The sequence below is a fragment of the Malaclemys terrapin genome, chromosome 4, assembly GCF_027887155.1.
Source record: "Malaclemys terrapin pileata isolate rMalTer1 chromosome 4, rMalTer1.hap1, whole genome shotgun sequence".
NCBI classification, from domain to species: Eukaryota; Metazoa; Chordata; order Testudines; family Emydidae; genus Malaclemys; species Malaclemys terrapin.
The window spans coordinates 65,850,119-65,866,286 of NC_071508.1; the positions used below are offsets into that span (position 1 = coordinate 65,850,119).

Here is a 16,168-nt window from a genome sequence, read left to right on the forward strand (position 1 = left end):
CAGGCCAAGATGCAATATTACAGTATGCCTGAGATTTGGAGCAAGAAATTATCATTTGCAAACTCCCCTGGAGCTACTGGGGGTGAATCTGGCCCAGAATGTATGTTTTTACATAATTTTATTATGAATAAAACCCATACTATTGGGCAGACAAACAGGCAAACAACCACAGAATATCCTGCCACTTGACAAAACTTACTAATCAAATCAGTGGTTCTCAATCTATTTATCATTGTGGGCAGCATATGCAGCTCACATTGTGTTATGTGGGTTGCAGCCACACTATATACTACTGTATGGCTTAAGGATGTCACATGGGCTGCAGCTGTGTGCTGATTGGGCCACAAGTGGCCCATGGGCTGTGGGTTGAGAACCACTGAACCAAATGAAGTATTCTGTCTTCCCAGACTCTGCCACCTGCTTGCAACAATTTTTGTTGTTACATGATTGCAAACAATACCTTACCTGTGTTGACTGGTTGTTTCTGTGTAACTTTGTACCAGGTGCTAGGATCTCAATTCTAAACCAGATGCCTTGTTGTGCCATTCAGGAGGTGCAATGAGCTGGATTCTGGCCATACCTGGCCAGCAGAGAGTCCCATTGTTGGGGAGGGGGAGTAAAGGGGGAGTCAGCTGGTGTACAGCTGGCAGAGCTGGCTCCTGCATCAGATGTTCCAACTGATCCCATTATAGGAGCCATGGCAGGGACAGGGAAGGTTGAAGAGAGGGAGCAGAACTCCGTTAGGATGCTCTAACTCATGCCAGCTACGAATCAGGAAGCTGTAACTGGTTCTCTAATACTCATCCCCCTTCTGTACTGCGCATAGCACAGACACAGGAGAGCTTCAAGCCCCATATGTCTTGGAGTTTTCTTTTTTCACCTGTAGCTCCCTAAAATAAAGTTAAAAATATAACAAAAGTAACTACCTCCTACTGTGCCTCCCCCATGATTATTTACCAACTTCCAGCATCTGTCCTTTTGTTGTGCTTAAAAATGAGCCTGACCCAAACTCCAGACCTGCAGACTTCTGAACTTTTGGAAAATTCATATTTCAGATGGGATTTTTGCAGCCCATCTCTAGTCACTTTTCATAAAAATTAAATTCCTGTTTTAACAGATAAAATCTTAACCCTTAATCCAGAATGAATCACTTTTCTTGCAGAGCAGAACTGACGTAAAGAGACCCCATCAAGGATGAGAGCAGAAATCTTGTCAGCTTCAGTACTTTACCTGCTCACAATATTAGAGCAAGCAAGGAGAGAGAGGCTAAAGCTGTATCCATCCACGCACTGCAGCAAACCTAGTGGTCTGAGGTTGGTGATGGTGGGTCACTCAAGACAGTAAAAGCCAGATTTTTAACAGTGCTCCCTGTTTGTGCACCAATATCATGTTTTGTCAACAGAAATGTGAATAGCACTATGTAGCATCATGTACAAGTTAATTCATTTTCTAGAGAACATAACCACCGCATTATTGGAGAATACATCATGATATCTAGAGTTTTTTATTGTCAAAGGAAACTTAAACTTTAGCACAGGATCTTTGGTGCGTCACTCAGCTACTTATTAACATAGAGACAAGAAAAATAAAAGAGCCCTTTTCATTTCAGCTACAATGCCTTTAAAATTCTGTCCAAAACTTCATAAAATAAAACAAGGGCTTTATATATATGCTGTCCTATGGACCTTTAGACATTTGATAGTCTATATAGTTTTAAGAAATGTATAAACACATTAGGTTTTAGTCCCTACCTGGTAAAAATAATTCTTCTTGCATTTCTGCTCTGGCTTGTTCAGAAAAGCACCTTTTCTTCAGCCATTCAGCCTCAAATTCACTGGTGTGTTTGTCTGGCCATGTAATATACACCTTATATCATAAAATAAAAAAAAGATAATTAACGATGAGAGATTCAATGAAATCTGCCCGCCTGAAACAACTACCCAAGGGACCAGCAAAATTCAATCTCCTTACTAGAAATGTAATTGAAATATATTACTTGCTACTTTGCAATTAAATGTCTCTTGTGAGCAACCTCGCCTTCTTAATATAACTGCAAACACTTTCAAAAGTCCATTTAAGCATTACCTACATTCCCTCCTTTTACAAGAGGTCAGTTTCACAATGAAGAAGTGAGAGGACTTGCTGACTGGTGCTGGATGCTTTCATTCTTTATCCCTGCTGCAGTTAGTGGTATGTTCTGTATGGGTCCCAGTAAGGGAAAGCAGGACATGAATAGATCATGGAGGGCAGCACTTCATTGCAGGGAGTGACAAGGAGGAAAAGGGTGGAGGAAGTGACAATAGTTTGGGAGTGAAGGGGATGACAACTTGGAAGGACTGAAGGAGAAAGACAAGAAAAGAGGGGAAAGGAAAAGCTTTAAAATCTATTTCTGTTAGTTATGAATTAGTGTCCCCCTGTGCTAGGTGCTGTACATAGGTAGACACAAGCTCTTCTCTAAAGAGTTTACAATTAGGCGTTTATCTTGTATTCAGACAATTCAGAGAGACAATGTATGCTAATGGACAGAGTATGGGACTGGAAGCCAGGAACTCCTGAGTATTAATCCTGGCTCTGCCACCCACTCACTGTGTGGTCTTGAGCAAATCACATCAACTCTGCATCGGAGCTTCCCATCAACTGCAAAATGGGGATAACAATCCTTATTTCCCTCCAACGTTTGTAAAGCATGTTGAAGATACCAGTGCTAAGGAGTATTATTAATGATAAACTAAATAAAGGGAATGGAGTTTGCATATCTGTTTTATAACCTTTACAATTTGCCAGGCAAGAGGATAAAGGGTCAAGTCCTGCCCTTAGTTACACCCATGCAACCTCGTTGATTTCACTGGGATTCCACAGTGGAGACTGAGGGCAGATCGGATCCAAAGGAGGGTTCTCTCCCCAAATTTTACATTATACCAGGGGTAGGCAACCTGCAGCATGCAGGTTTCAGTGGCACTCACACTGCCCGGGTCGGCTCTGCATTTGAATTTAATTTTAAATGAAGCTACTTAAACATTTTAAAAACCGTATTTACTTTACATACAACATTAGTTAGTTATATATTATAGACTTATAGAAAGAGACCTTCTAAAAACGTTTAAATGTATTACTGGCATGCGAAACCTTAAATTAGAGGGAATAAATGAAGACTCGGCACACCACTTCTGAAAGGTTGCCGACCCCTGCTTTATACATTTGTAAATGTTAGGTCAAATAAATTTTTAAAATACTCTTTTAAAAAATGAATTAGAAACTATTTATTAGATCAAGTAAATAATTTCATAGAATCATAGAATATCAGGGTTGGAAGGGACCTCAGGAGGTCATCTAGTCCAACCCCCTGCTCAAAGCAGGACCAATCCCTAACTAAATCATCCCAGCCAAGGCTTCGTTAAGCCTGACCTTAAAAATCTTTAAGGAAGGAGATTCCTCCACCTGGCCTTTCCCTGCCCTGGCCTTTAAGGACTCCATGCTTTACTGTGACAACACAAGCAGAAGTCTCCTGCAGGAAGAAAGACAGTGTACCAGCTACGAGACAGACACTTTCTTTGTGGGGAAATCACACTATCCTTCCTCCATAAAGTAGCCACGGTGGAAAAGGGGGGCTCTAGGGTATGGAGATAGACACACAGGGGGAGAGAAGTTTGAGGGAGTGAAAGACTGAGGTATTAAGAGTCTGCAATTTTATCTTCACACCAGCTCCTAGAGATTAAGAAGTGAAGGCTACGGTAAAAATGTTTTATCTATCTAAAGTTAATTAAGAAAAAAAAGAACATTTTGGGGGTTCCTATACTTAATTTTACCGTAAGAATGACATAAAATGAAAGGATTTGGATTTCTCAACTGACAGTTATGACTAGAAATCCTGCATATACACAATATGATCCATGATTACAGCATATCCTGATATTCAAGCTGCAGTACTATTCTCTCTATTCGTGTTGCTAATGAACAGATTAGCAAGAACTACACAAATGTCACATGAAAGCAAAATTTCTTTTAAAAAATACCTTTTGTCTATCTGTCAAAATGACCTCCTTCACTCCAATGTTAACATCCAGGTCTTCCAAAAGCAGTTTGCGTGCTTTAGCAGAATGCAGGAAGCAGTCAGGGCACTGGCAGTTGTCTCTTAGCCATACAGCAGGGTAAAGGCTCTTACTCCCATCTTCCCAGTGAATACGGACAAAATTATTCACATCCAAAGCTTCCACTTTCTGGATACTTGTACTCACGTTGAAAGGCTGAACTGCTCCAGCTATATGCTGCCAACAATTCCTAGAGGAAGGCGGTCTTGTAAGAATACTCCTGCCCTTTTGCACTAGCAGTAGAGTGCGTGAATAGTCTTGGTGGACTTTAGTCCTTAATAGGATTTTAGCCACAGCATTCCACATTTTGACGACTGTTACAAAATCTTCAGAGCAAGAATAGCTTTTTACCAGTGCAAGTTCCTCCGAGTACTATAAATAAGAACAAAATTAATTATAGAAAGAATAGAGATAAAAAGATAATGTACAAAAAAAATGCTAATTTCCCCTTCTCTTTCTTCCTTTCCCCTGAACTCCTGGTAATACATGTTATCCGTAGTTTAGAAGTTTTGCCCAAAGACAAATGTATATTTAAACCTAAATTTTCTACTGTGACTAGTGAATTTGGGTGGTGCCTCAACTTCTCAACTTGATATACCTTATAGGGGCCTGATTTTCAGTGAGCTGAAAACTTTCTGAAAATCAGGCTCTCAAGTTGGGCACCCAAAACTTGAGATACTCAAAAATCACTAGTTGCTTGAGAAAATGTAGGCTTTAATGTACGGTATCCTATCTCAACTCATATAGTTAATGATGGTATCAGTTAGAAGATTGAACTATCCCCCTGCAAGGGAAGGATATAGTCTGTGGACACAGGATGCATCAGATATTAAACTAAGAACAGAACTTGTGACTGAATATTTACCTTATTCATAAAAATGGTTGCTCCTCTCCCTGGATTAATAAATGAATCCCAGGTCTTTTTTAATAGAACTTCGCACCACTTCAAAGCTTTTGTGTTTGTTTCTGGTTTGTCCAGGTTTTTTTTGTGTGTTTTTTTTATGCCAGCGGGCAAATCTTGATATCCTCACTCAGAATCCTGGCCCCATTAAAGTTAATGGCAAACTGGCATTGATTTCAATGGGGCTAAGGCTTCACCCTCAGTCTTTACGCAGGAGACGTTCCCATGGGTTCAATAGGTGTTCTGCCTGAGTTTTACACGTTTCCCCACTGGTTATGAGTGAGAATTGTGTGGTATGGGATCCTCACGCTTCTTCTGGTTTTTATTTAGTTTAACTGAATGAAAAAATAAAAGTAAAATATTTCTACTTTTTTCCTCCTCTGGGCATATTAATCCAAGGATCCCAATGATGCATTTATTGTCTATCAACCTTGCTCCATTTCTAGTAACAGTACATACAAGCAATGCACAATTACAGCTATGAGTTGTTAAGCTACACACACAGGTGACCAGATGTCCCGATTTTATAGGGACAGTTCCGATTTTTGGGTCTTTTTCTTATATAGGCTCCTATTACCCCCAACCCCCGTCCCGATTTTTCACATTTGCTGTCTGGGCACCCTAAACACCATCCACGTATTTAATTTTTAACCTACTCACCCACCAAATCACTTTCATCACCAAAGTTTTAAAGTGTTTTGGAAGATGAGTAGGACTTTTTAGCTGGCCTCACAACATCCTTCCTCCAAACACAACTGTGAGCACCAGGAGAAGCAGATGGGGTTAGCTGCTTCCCCATTCAGACAACCTAAGAGAGACTTGAATCCAACTTCCTTTCAGGGCAAACAGCCTAAATCCCTTTACTTTCTGCCAGCTGGTCTTGTTCCTGCCTTTCCCAGCTTAATCTCCCCATAGCTTCTGTAGGCAGAATATCTTGCAGGCAATTCAGCTCCACATTTGCCTCTAGTGCAGGGGTAGGCAACTTATGGCATGCGTGCCAAAGGCGACATGCAAGCTGATTTTTAGTGGCACTCACACTGCCCGGGTCCTGGCCACCGGTTTGGGGGGCTCTGCATTTTAATTTAAATTTAAATGAAGCTTCTTAAACATTTTAAAAACCTTATTTACTTTACATACAATAATAGTTTAGTTATATATTACAGACTTGTAGAAAGAGACCTTCTAAAAATGTTAAAATGTATTACTGGCATGCGAAACCTTAAATTAGAGTGAATAAATGAAAACTCGGCACACCACGTCTGAACGGTTGCTGACTCCGGCTCTAGTGCTTCAGAGAGCAGCATGATCAGAATTTGGCTCTCAAAAAGCCTTCAGTCTCTGTTCCACTCATGAGCAAGCTTCTTGCCCTTACACTTTAGTTATTAGGTGCAGAAGTTATAATTGTGTGAATAATGTATAGAAATAAACACTGTCCTTTTAGAAAAGAGGACTATAAATGTGGTACATTAATAAGGAAACAATTGTCCTGTATTTTCATCTTTAAGGTTTATAGATATATTAAAAATATTTATTTGAGGCTTATCAGACTCGAGTCAAGACTTCTGCTTTGCATATTATGCTCCACTGTATGGAAACACAAGTGTGTATGCTGAAACGATGTGAGTTTCACAACTGACTAATTGACCACAGGGAAAATTACAGCAGGAATTTGTCCAGCAAGAGCCTATGACCAGCTTCATGTTCTCCTTTGATGTGTATTGCTTAACTGGTGTCTGTTTGCAGTGATGGATAACGGAGTCATTCAAAATGCATGGCAAGCAAAATCTGTTCTAAAATAGATGGCCGTAAACCTCTCAAGTGGTTTGGAAAGCAAGGCCAACATGCAAAATAAGAGAAGCCACCAACCATGTCATGAATGGGCTCTGGAAAAAGGGATAATAAAGACTCTGGAAACTATCCATTGGCGTAATTTATGTTGGAAAGAGGACATCTGCAACTCAAACACAAATTTAAAAATATAATTTTCATTGGATTTGAGAAGCACTCTCTTGGGTGCGAGTTCAGATAGACAGCTGTAGTAGTGGTTGTTTTTTTTTTTTTTTTCTTTCATGCTAAGGGAATTTGTTGTTTAAAAATAGCTGATACTTTTGTTCACACAGAAATGTTGCTATATCAGATCCATAGTACTACACTCTTCCCTACATAACCTATTGCTTGGAAAATCTTGAAGGGGAAGTAGCTATGAGCTCCATTACAAGTGGGAAAGATTGCACTACTGGAGGTTTTGCATTTGTTCTATGCACAGAGGACTTTGGTTTCTAGTACCATCAATCTGACCCTTTCTCAAACACTAAATATTAATTTAAAAATATGTTTAGTCTTCATATCCATAATCTAGACACTTTCAGAAAGTGATACACAGGTCTTTCCCTAATCAGGAAGTCTGAGAGCAGTCCAGTGTCCTTTGAAGGAGGCAGCAAAAGCCTATTCAATTTTGAAACCAGCTAATACTGAGACTTCTACATTCACTTTAGTTTCTTACTGTGGGTGCAATTAAAACAGGCTTAGTACTCTCTCAAAATGGAAGGACGGTCTCATAAATTGCAGCAAAATCAAACATCAACATATTGCACTTCTGCCTTGGAGCATGTTTTGGGTGAAAAACAATTCTGTTGAAACTATCATACTAATTTTCTTCAGTGATGAAAATATTCCAGCATGCTTTTTTAAAGATGTACAAACACTGTGTGTCATTGCTAATTTTCCCAATATTTGGGCCTGATTCTGATCCCTCACTGGTTTATATCTGGAGTAACTACTGAAGTCAATGGAGTTACACCAGCTTAAAACAACTGCCTTCAATTCTAGTATGATTCAATTTGCTAACAATTTGTGAAGAATCTCTGGAACAGCTGAGAGTGGCAAAGATATTTCCTTTGTGGTGAAGTTACCCACTTCCTTCTTTAAATGTACAAAAGTTCCTGTTGCCAAATCCCTCTGCTTATCGATTCAATGTGGAGCGATTGCGTGGGCTAGAGCTATTGTGTAATGAATAAAAAGGCTGTTTATTGTTTTCAAGTCGTATCATGTTGTCCATTTTTAAAACAAGTCCCAATTGAAGCCAATGAGGAGTTCAGCTTAGAAACAACTGGCAAAGTAAGTCCCTTTGATATTATTCTTCCCTAGATACATTTACAAAAACCTCTAGGATTCTCCTCTTATTTACACCAGTGTAACACCACTGACCTCAGCAGAATTTTTCAATTTTCAACAGTATATGGGGGAGGAAAATCAGAAGCTCTGGGCCAAATCCTTAGCTGAATTGGCAACATTTTACTGGATTTAAATGGAGCTACAGCAATTTACACCGAGGATTTGGCTCATTATCTGTAAAGAAAATGATCAACAACAAAGTTGTCATTTTATGTTACAACAATGTATTGAACATTTAAATTAAAATGAGCTTTTAGTCACAGCAAACTAAGGCCACTTTATTCCTGAATGAAGAAATCCACATGGGGGTTTCTGCACGTTGATTTCACACCTTTAGTTGATCTGCCTTAATCTTCCTGAGTCCCCAAACAGACCCGGCCCCTATTTTATAACTAAAAAGATATTTTCATAAAAGCAGGAAGGAGCCTGCCTGATTCTGCTCTCACTTATATACTGGGTCTACACCAGCATAAGTCCAATGATTTCAATGGAGTTACTGTTGATTTACATTGGTATAAGAGCAGAATCGGGCCAAGGGTCTTTGTTTCTTAAGAGTCTGTGTTCCTGTTCCTTATTCCTGACATGAGAGCAACTGACTATGGAAATGATTATAGTCATTGGGTGAGCGTGAGACAGAGAATGACTCTATATCCACGTGGTTAGAGCATCTCATTGAGGATCTACCCCAAAGGGTGTGCACTCTCTTTGGTGCAGAGTGGGAATTCCACCTATTTTCAAAGCATATCATAATAGCAGAAAGACCCTGCAAAGCAACATTTGTATAATATAGGTGAATGTACCTCCAAAACTATGACAAAAGGCAGAGGAAAAGCATTTACAATAAAGGAGGCAAGGAAAGATATTTTAGGTATGATTATATTTCACTGTATTATCTAAAGTCTGTAGTGTTTATGTTATTTTATTTGAGTACATATATATGCAACACCATATAAACATGTGTTCACTACAGGGTTAATTGCCAGTCCAGTGTCTGGATTCTGTTCTATTCCAACTTTGCATAACCTTCCAAATCAATATAATCAATACAGTAAACAATAAACAATTACCTTTCCTAATCTATACATGTAATTTACAGCCTGGAAGTAAAACAGTATGCTAGCAAATCTACCATAAGTCACTTAACTGAAAAGTAAAATAAGAATTAAAAATCACTACTGTTACATGCATAAGTGAAGCAAATGAGGGCTGCTAAGTGCTCAGATTTTTCATGCATCCACTGCTAGGCTGCAAAGGTTTGACCATTTCAGAAAGTGAGAGTTACAAATAGATGAGGTAAGATTTTGTATCTTATTGAAACATGCTGCAAATATTCCTTTTTGCACTAGTTACAAATTGTTTTAGGATTGAGGTCCTTTACAAAGTGATACTTGGCAAGGTATATTTCATACTCCAGCTCTGCGTAAAACCACACTGAGACCACAGGGGCCAACAGGACCACCTATAACTGGCATATGTAGAAACACTACAAACATCAGCCCTAACATGCCCTGGACTAAGACACTGTAGAACTCCCTCCCACAGGAGGGCAGAAAGTCAATTACTGTAACTGGATTTTTTTTAAAGGGGCTGGATGATTTTATGAGCAATATTTTTAGTTACACATGTAAAAATGGGCTCATTGAATTTCACATTTCACAGCATAAACTGATTACTCCCGGGGTCAGGAAAGAAAAATGTCCCAAGTATAGAGCAGTGTACAATTGGCCAGATGCATTAAGTATTCTTCTCTCCATATTCTTTGAGGCATCAGCCATTGCTCACTGCCAAAGGCAAGCTACCAGATTTAATAAACTGCTAGTTGAAGTGTAAGGCAAATATTATGTTTTTAATAATATGAGAAGTGTACTTTTTTCCAGGGCCAGTTTGTAGAGACCATGCATCCTCTTGACCCCAAATAAAACCCAAAGTCCACAAGAAATCCATCTCTAAAACCCGAGAGCTAATTTAAACATGTCATAAATTAACAATCTGGAGGAATGATTTAGTAGTCTGAACCTCAGATTTGAAACATGGAGACTCACTGGATGTCCACAGTTTATTTAGTACTTAATCCTAAATATACCACGGAGAAGGTGAGACCTGAAAAATCAAGCAGCTCCTGAGTGTTTACTTGACCATTAAGGAGCGCATGGCACACTTCCTACGGATAGCACATTGCCCTGGTGCCCTTGGCCAGAACCATATCCCTGCTCTCCCATCACCACTGGATGCTAGGGAGCTGCTGCTCTCCACCCCAGAGGTAGCTGCATTTCTTGGTGGTTGTTATCTGCTTTAAGGGCCACAGACCAGGGGGGTATTTGTAACTACCCCCGCCTAAGAAAACACCCCTCAAAGTCCTAACAGGGGAGCTGATGAGCACATCCATGACCTGTGCTAAAGAAGCACCATCCAAAACTATGACAACCTCCCCCCAATCCTTCTCCAAAGCCAGTGTCCCCTTTCTGCCCCCTCTGTCGTGTCCTGCCTAGGGTTACCATATTTCCACAAACAAAAAAGAGGACACTGGGGGGGGGGGGGGAATCCCCGCCCTAGCCCCGCCCCGCCCCATCCACTCCCTCCCACTTCCCACCCCCTGACTGCTCCCCTCAGAACCCCAACCCCCCCTGCTTCTTGTCCCCTGACTGTCCCCTGCTGAGAACCCCCTACCCTAACTGCCCCCCCCCCAGGACCCTACCTGTCCCCTGACTGCCCTGACCTTTATCCACTCGCATGGGTGGCAGGGTTGTAGAAATTTTGGTGGTGCCCAGAACCCCCCACCCCACCTGCCTAAGGCTCTGGGAGGGGGGTTGGGTGGGGGGAGGAGGTCTGGGGTGCAGGTCCTGGGCTGGGGATTAGGGTGCAGGAGGGGTGCAGGTTCTGGGATAGAGTTTGGGTGCTGGGTGCAGGCTCTGGGCTGGGGCAGGGGGTGGGTGTGCACTAGGGGGTGAGGGGTGCAGGCTCTGGGATGGAGTTTGGGGGTGAGAGGCGGTGCAAAGGGAGGGGGTGCAGGCTTTAGGAGGAAGTTTGAGGGCAGGAGGGGGTGTGTGGGAAGGGGGGAGGGGGATTGGGAGGGAGTTTGGGGATAGGAGGGGATGCAGGGGTGAGGGCTGTGGGTCTGGGGATGAGGGGTTCATGATGCAGGAGGGGGCTCAGGGATGGAGCAGAGGATTAGGGTGTGTGGGGATGAAGGCTGGGGGGTTTGGGGTGTTGGAGAGGCTCAGGGCTAGGGTGGAAGGGCAGGGTAAGGGCAGCCTGTCTTCCCATTAGTGGATGGGGGCACTAGGACCCGGGGGCAGCAGACAGCAGTTGTCTGCGTGTACTCTCAGAGCCAGCACATGCAGACAAGGGAGAGGCAGACAGGGACGGGGGGACCCACGAAGGGGGGGATGCACGGAGGGGGGGTGGCAGGTGGAGGCTGGGGACCCATCCAACACTCCCCTGCTCCCTAACTGCCCACCCCCACTCCCCTTACCATTCTGGCTCCACGTGGGTCGGTTTGTGTGTTACACAGGACTACAGAGAGAGGGAGGGGGGAGCAGGGGAGGGCTCTGGCTGCTGGAGGCCAGTAGGAGTGGGTCAATCGGCCTAGCCGCCCAATCAGCAGCCACGCTCTGCATGGAAGGGAGGGAGGGAGGCGAGGGAGAAAAAAACCCCGGACATTTTAACCTTGTTACCAATTCCTCCCGGACGGCTATTTAGAGACGCAAAAGCCGGACCTGTCCGGGGAAATACAGACGGATGGTAACCCTAGTCCTGCCCCCATCTGCAACCCCTGCCCTAAACACAGGGTGTCCCACTCTGAAGCACCCCCCACGTTTTGTTCTCACAGCTGACCCCCCCCTTCCCCTGCAGCGGCCCCCAGGCTGGGGTGCCCCCCTGACGCCCTGTAAGCCCCAGTGTTCTGGTGCCCCGCCCCCTGCGCTCGCTCCCCTGGCAGGGCCGGGGGGGGGGGCAGGAGACGCTGCGAAGTTGTTCCTCCCCCTTCGCCCCCAGCGCGTCCCACGCCCGGCGGCCAGAGCCAGCTGCTCCCGAGGCGCCGGGGCTGCGATCGGAGCGCGGGGAGCGGGCGGCGCTTACCTGCACCCCCCTGTGCCGGCAAAGGGGCCTGTTCCTTCCGCGTCGCCGCGCCCTGCAACAGATGGCGGGGAGGACAGGACCTGCGGACCGGGGAGCCGGGCCAAGTGGGGAAAAGGCCGCCACGGCCGCCGCCGGAGGGGAGGCGCCACCTGCCAGCGCGGGGAGGGCCAGCTGCGGTGTGTGGGCCGGGGGCAGCTTCAGTCCGCGAATCAGTTGATAATCCGTACCCTGGCGGGCTCAGCACCCCAACCCCATGGGAGCTGTGGGGGCGTAGCGCTTCTGACCGTAGGTGCTGGAACTAGGGGTGCTACCGCACCCCCCTGGCGTTTAGTGGTTTCCATTATATTCAGCCAAGCGTTTACAGTTTAGTTCAATGGCTCTCAGCACCCCTGCTTCTCCCAAACTATGCCAATACTGCCTCCCCCCAGCATGTATCTCCCTAGAGCACTGCATATGCGACTGTCACCCACCTGAAATTCAATTCCTAATGTTCTTTTTTAAGCTAAAATCCTTAAACCTGAGCTCTATACATGGCCTTGTCGGCATAAATATTGAAACTAGAAGTTCTTTTGCCCTGCAGGCAAATCCAATTCTAACAACCGATGAGGAAGAATTTTCGTCAATTACAACTGGTGCTTTGGCTTAGAAACTAATGGGAGCCTGTGGCTCCATTTGTGGTATCTTTGTGCAGCTGTGGCTGGACATAAAGCAGATGTGCTTAGGTGGAGCTGGTTGAAAACATAATTTACAGATTTGTGAAAAAGGTGCCAAAATCTCAGAGCAAAACAAAAATAAACCTGTTTTAAAAAGTGAAATAAAGATGTTTTAAATAAGAATAATGAAAAGAAATGTGCAGTTATAATTAGGTAGTTCATTGGAGGAGTGGTAGTTTAACATTCTGCTTTGTCTTAAAAAGACAAGAACCACAGTTATTAGGGAGACATGTTAGTAAAGGCAGATACCTGGAAAAGAGGAAACTAAGGGGGGGGGTATGATAGACGCATATAAAATCATGAGTGGTGGGAGAAAGTGAATAAGGAAAAGTTATTTACTTGTTCCCATAATATAAGAACTTGGGGCCACCAAATGAAATTAATGGGCAGCAGGTTTAAAACAAATAAAAGGAAGTTCTTCTTCACACACTGCACAGTCAACCTATGGAACTCCTTGCCTGAGGAGGTTGTGAAGGCTAAGACTATAACAGGGAGGTTATTCATGGAGGTTAAGTCCATTAAGGGCTATTAGCCAGGATGGGTAAGGAATGGTGTCCCTAGCCTCTGTTTGTCAAAGGGTGGAGATGGATGGCAGGAGAGAAATCACTTGATCATTACCTGTTAGGTTCACGCCCTCTGGGGCACCTGGCATTGGCCACTGCCAGCAGACAGGATACTGGGCTGGATGGATCTTTGGTCTCACCCAGTATGGCCATTCTTATGTTATGTACCAATACTGTTGGAAATATATAAAGCTTAGTAAGTAAAATAAATGATTACTTAGCTATTAAATGGGCCAAATTCTCTCCATTGATTAATATAAAGCCTAAGTTCTCCATAGAGTTAGAAAAGATGTATGTCTATGTAAATAAGAGCTGAGTTCCGCACCTCCTTTGTTATAGTTTCATAGTAGAATCTCCTCAAACAGATATATTCCACTTTTTATATTCCGATACTTCAGACACAGAATCTTAACATGTTTCAGACAAACCACATTTTATAACATATGGGTGAAAATCCTGGCCCCATTAAAATCAATGTGAATTTTGACTGGCATAACTCCATTGACTCCAATGGATTTCTATCAACAGAGAATTTGACCGAACATGTTTATAGGTGAGAGACCTGAATCATCATGATACTACATGGCATCTTAGAAACAACAACTAATTAATTTTCACAAAGTGTAAGACAGATAAGTTGTATTACTCTCAATTCAGATAAGGAAACTGAGGCACAGAGAACTAAAGGGACTTGGTCAAAGTCACAGAGAATCAGTAGCAAAGCTGGGGTTAGAACTCATGAGTTCCTGGATGGCAAGCCTATGTTCAGGTCATTAGACCATGCGTTAGACAAGATACCATAAAATACTAGTTCACCGATTCATTCTGACCTTCCATATAATGCAAGTAATAGAATTTCACCCAGATACATATATATGGAGCCCAATGACTTGTGTTTGACTAAAGCATATCTTCCAGAATGGCAACCATTCTTCATTTGAAGCTATCAAGACATGGTGAATCCACCATTTTCCTTGATGAAGACCTTTTATTCCTTTTATGGTAGGGTCTTATCTTTTCAAAAGCACCCAATTTGATCAGCAGACTGAGATGATGTGGAGATACTTTGTAGTGGGTTACTCTGCACGACAGGCCGAAACTGCACAACATATGGACACCCTGGCCATTCCTCTTCAGGCATGCAATTTCCTCTAGTTACACTCATTACAGCAGCAAGGAGGGCAATAGTATAGGAACATTTATGACATCTCTATGCCACTAGAGGATCCCCTGGAATTAGGATAATCCTGGGGCAAATATGCTGGTTCTACTGCTAGATTCTGCCTGTGGTGTGGTACAAAGTGGCTGCACTGCACTGAATGATCTGTCCCTTATTCTGGGACTTAATGTTGCAGATGATATTACTGTCAAACAACTCTGCTGTGAGCACCAACCCTCAGAAAGCTGAGCTTTCAATACAAAAATCTAAATGCATTGTTTAAATGCCTTCATTTATCTGCTGTGCTAAGTACCTCTGGTGCTGACAAATATGTTAATGCTCCATTTATTTCAATGGAATGTTTGTTGTGGGGATTTGCTAGTTGAGATTTCTAACAGGAGAGAGAAAACCTTTTACCTCTAGGTCACTGGCTTAAATCCAGCTGAAGGTAGTGATGGTGTAAAGCTCTTACCATTGGCTGCTCAGTGGCCTGTGTGAAATGAATTTGGTACTCATTGCAGTTTTCAGTGGATGCTGAAAAGGTGTCCAACTTGTAATAAAACACCAAAGCATGCATTGATTCATTGGCATTGCAACTGGGCTTCCCTGGAAGAAGCCAAGAAAATTCTTTTATCAAACACTCCTGAAGGGAACAGGGAAGCTTGCACTACCAGTTGCTTGAGATGTATCTGTTCTGTTGGTAAATAAGGTCCATGCTGTTGTCTATAAAGCACCTGACAAACTGGTGGTGTTTCTATGTAAATAGCAAACAGACAACTCAGTTGTAAGCACACTCAAGCCAGCATGTTTGACAAACACCAAACATTCACAGAGATTAAAAATTGGATAGTTTGCTGGAAGCAAGCATGAGCAAAAGCAGTGAAAGAGTTAAACGGCTGATTGGAGAATGAGTTCTTGTAAGTGTTTTAGCAATTAGAATGGACTCAGATTGAATTTTTTGACATATAGGAAATTAAATGTTTTTGTTGGTAGTATTATTAAATAGTAATCTTCATGTGCCAAAAGAGTGTTGTAATGCATTCCTAATTTTATTTTGTACAGCAAGAGTAGCAAGACATCATTGCTTTCAAATTATGACCCAAATCCTTTCTCCGTATTTCTTCTCATGTTCACTCCTTGCTTTCCCTCTCTTTCTTTAAGGCTTAAACATGCTCAAGCTGTCTTCCATTTCTGTTTTTGTTTGTAATTTCCCAACGAGCCTTTTTTCCTATTGAAATGATTCTGCTGAAGGCAGGAGTTTGCAAAGTATAAACAAATTGTGACAGGGTGAATGTAATTAGATAGGTTGGAAGTTTATTACAGACAGATAATTTGGCTCTTTTTACATATACAACAAGTTACAAATAATGCCTTAATTTGGATGAAAGTATTGCTGGTTTAATTATATATATTATTCCAGAACTTTCATGCAATTTACTTACAGAAAAGTCCCCAAATCACATAACTGTAGATATTTCACAGATATATTGAAA

At 42.6% G+C, this 16,168-nt stretch overlaps 1 protein-coding gene across 2 annotated transcripts in view; it reads right to left on the minus strand.

Annotated features, from left to right (window-relative positions):
- BBOX1 (gamma-butyrobetaine hydroxylase 1) overlaps positions 1–12,347 on the minus strand; it is an 84,947-nt gene extending 72,600 nt beyond the window's left edge. The window contains exons 1-3 of one of the 2 annotated variants that reach the window (XM_054025919.1): positions 12,241–12,347; positions 4,014–4,460; positions 1,752–1,866 (exon numbers count right to left, since the gene is read on the minus strand). In XM_054025919.1, coding sequence (XP_053881894.1) covers positions 1,752–1,866; positions 4,014–4,394 — 496 coding nt within the window. In that variant the 5' untranslated portion in view covers positions 4,395–4,460; positions 12,241–12,347. Of the gene's footprint in view, positions 1–1,751; positions 1,867–4,013; positions 4,461–11,635; positions 11,659–12,240 lie in introns of those variants that run through there. The other variant, XM_054025918.1, reaches the window with a different exon arrangement.
- Positions 12,348–16,168: the final 3,821 nt, after the last annotated feature.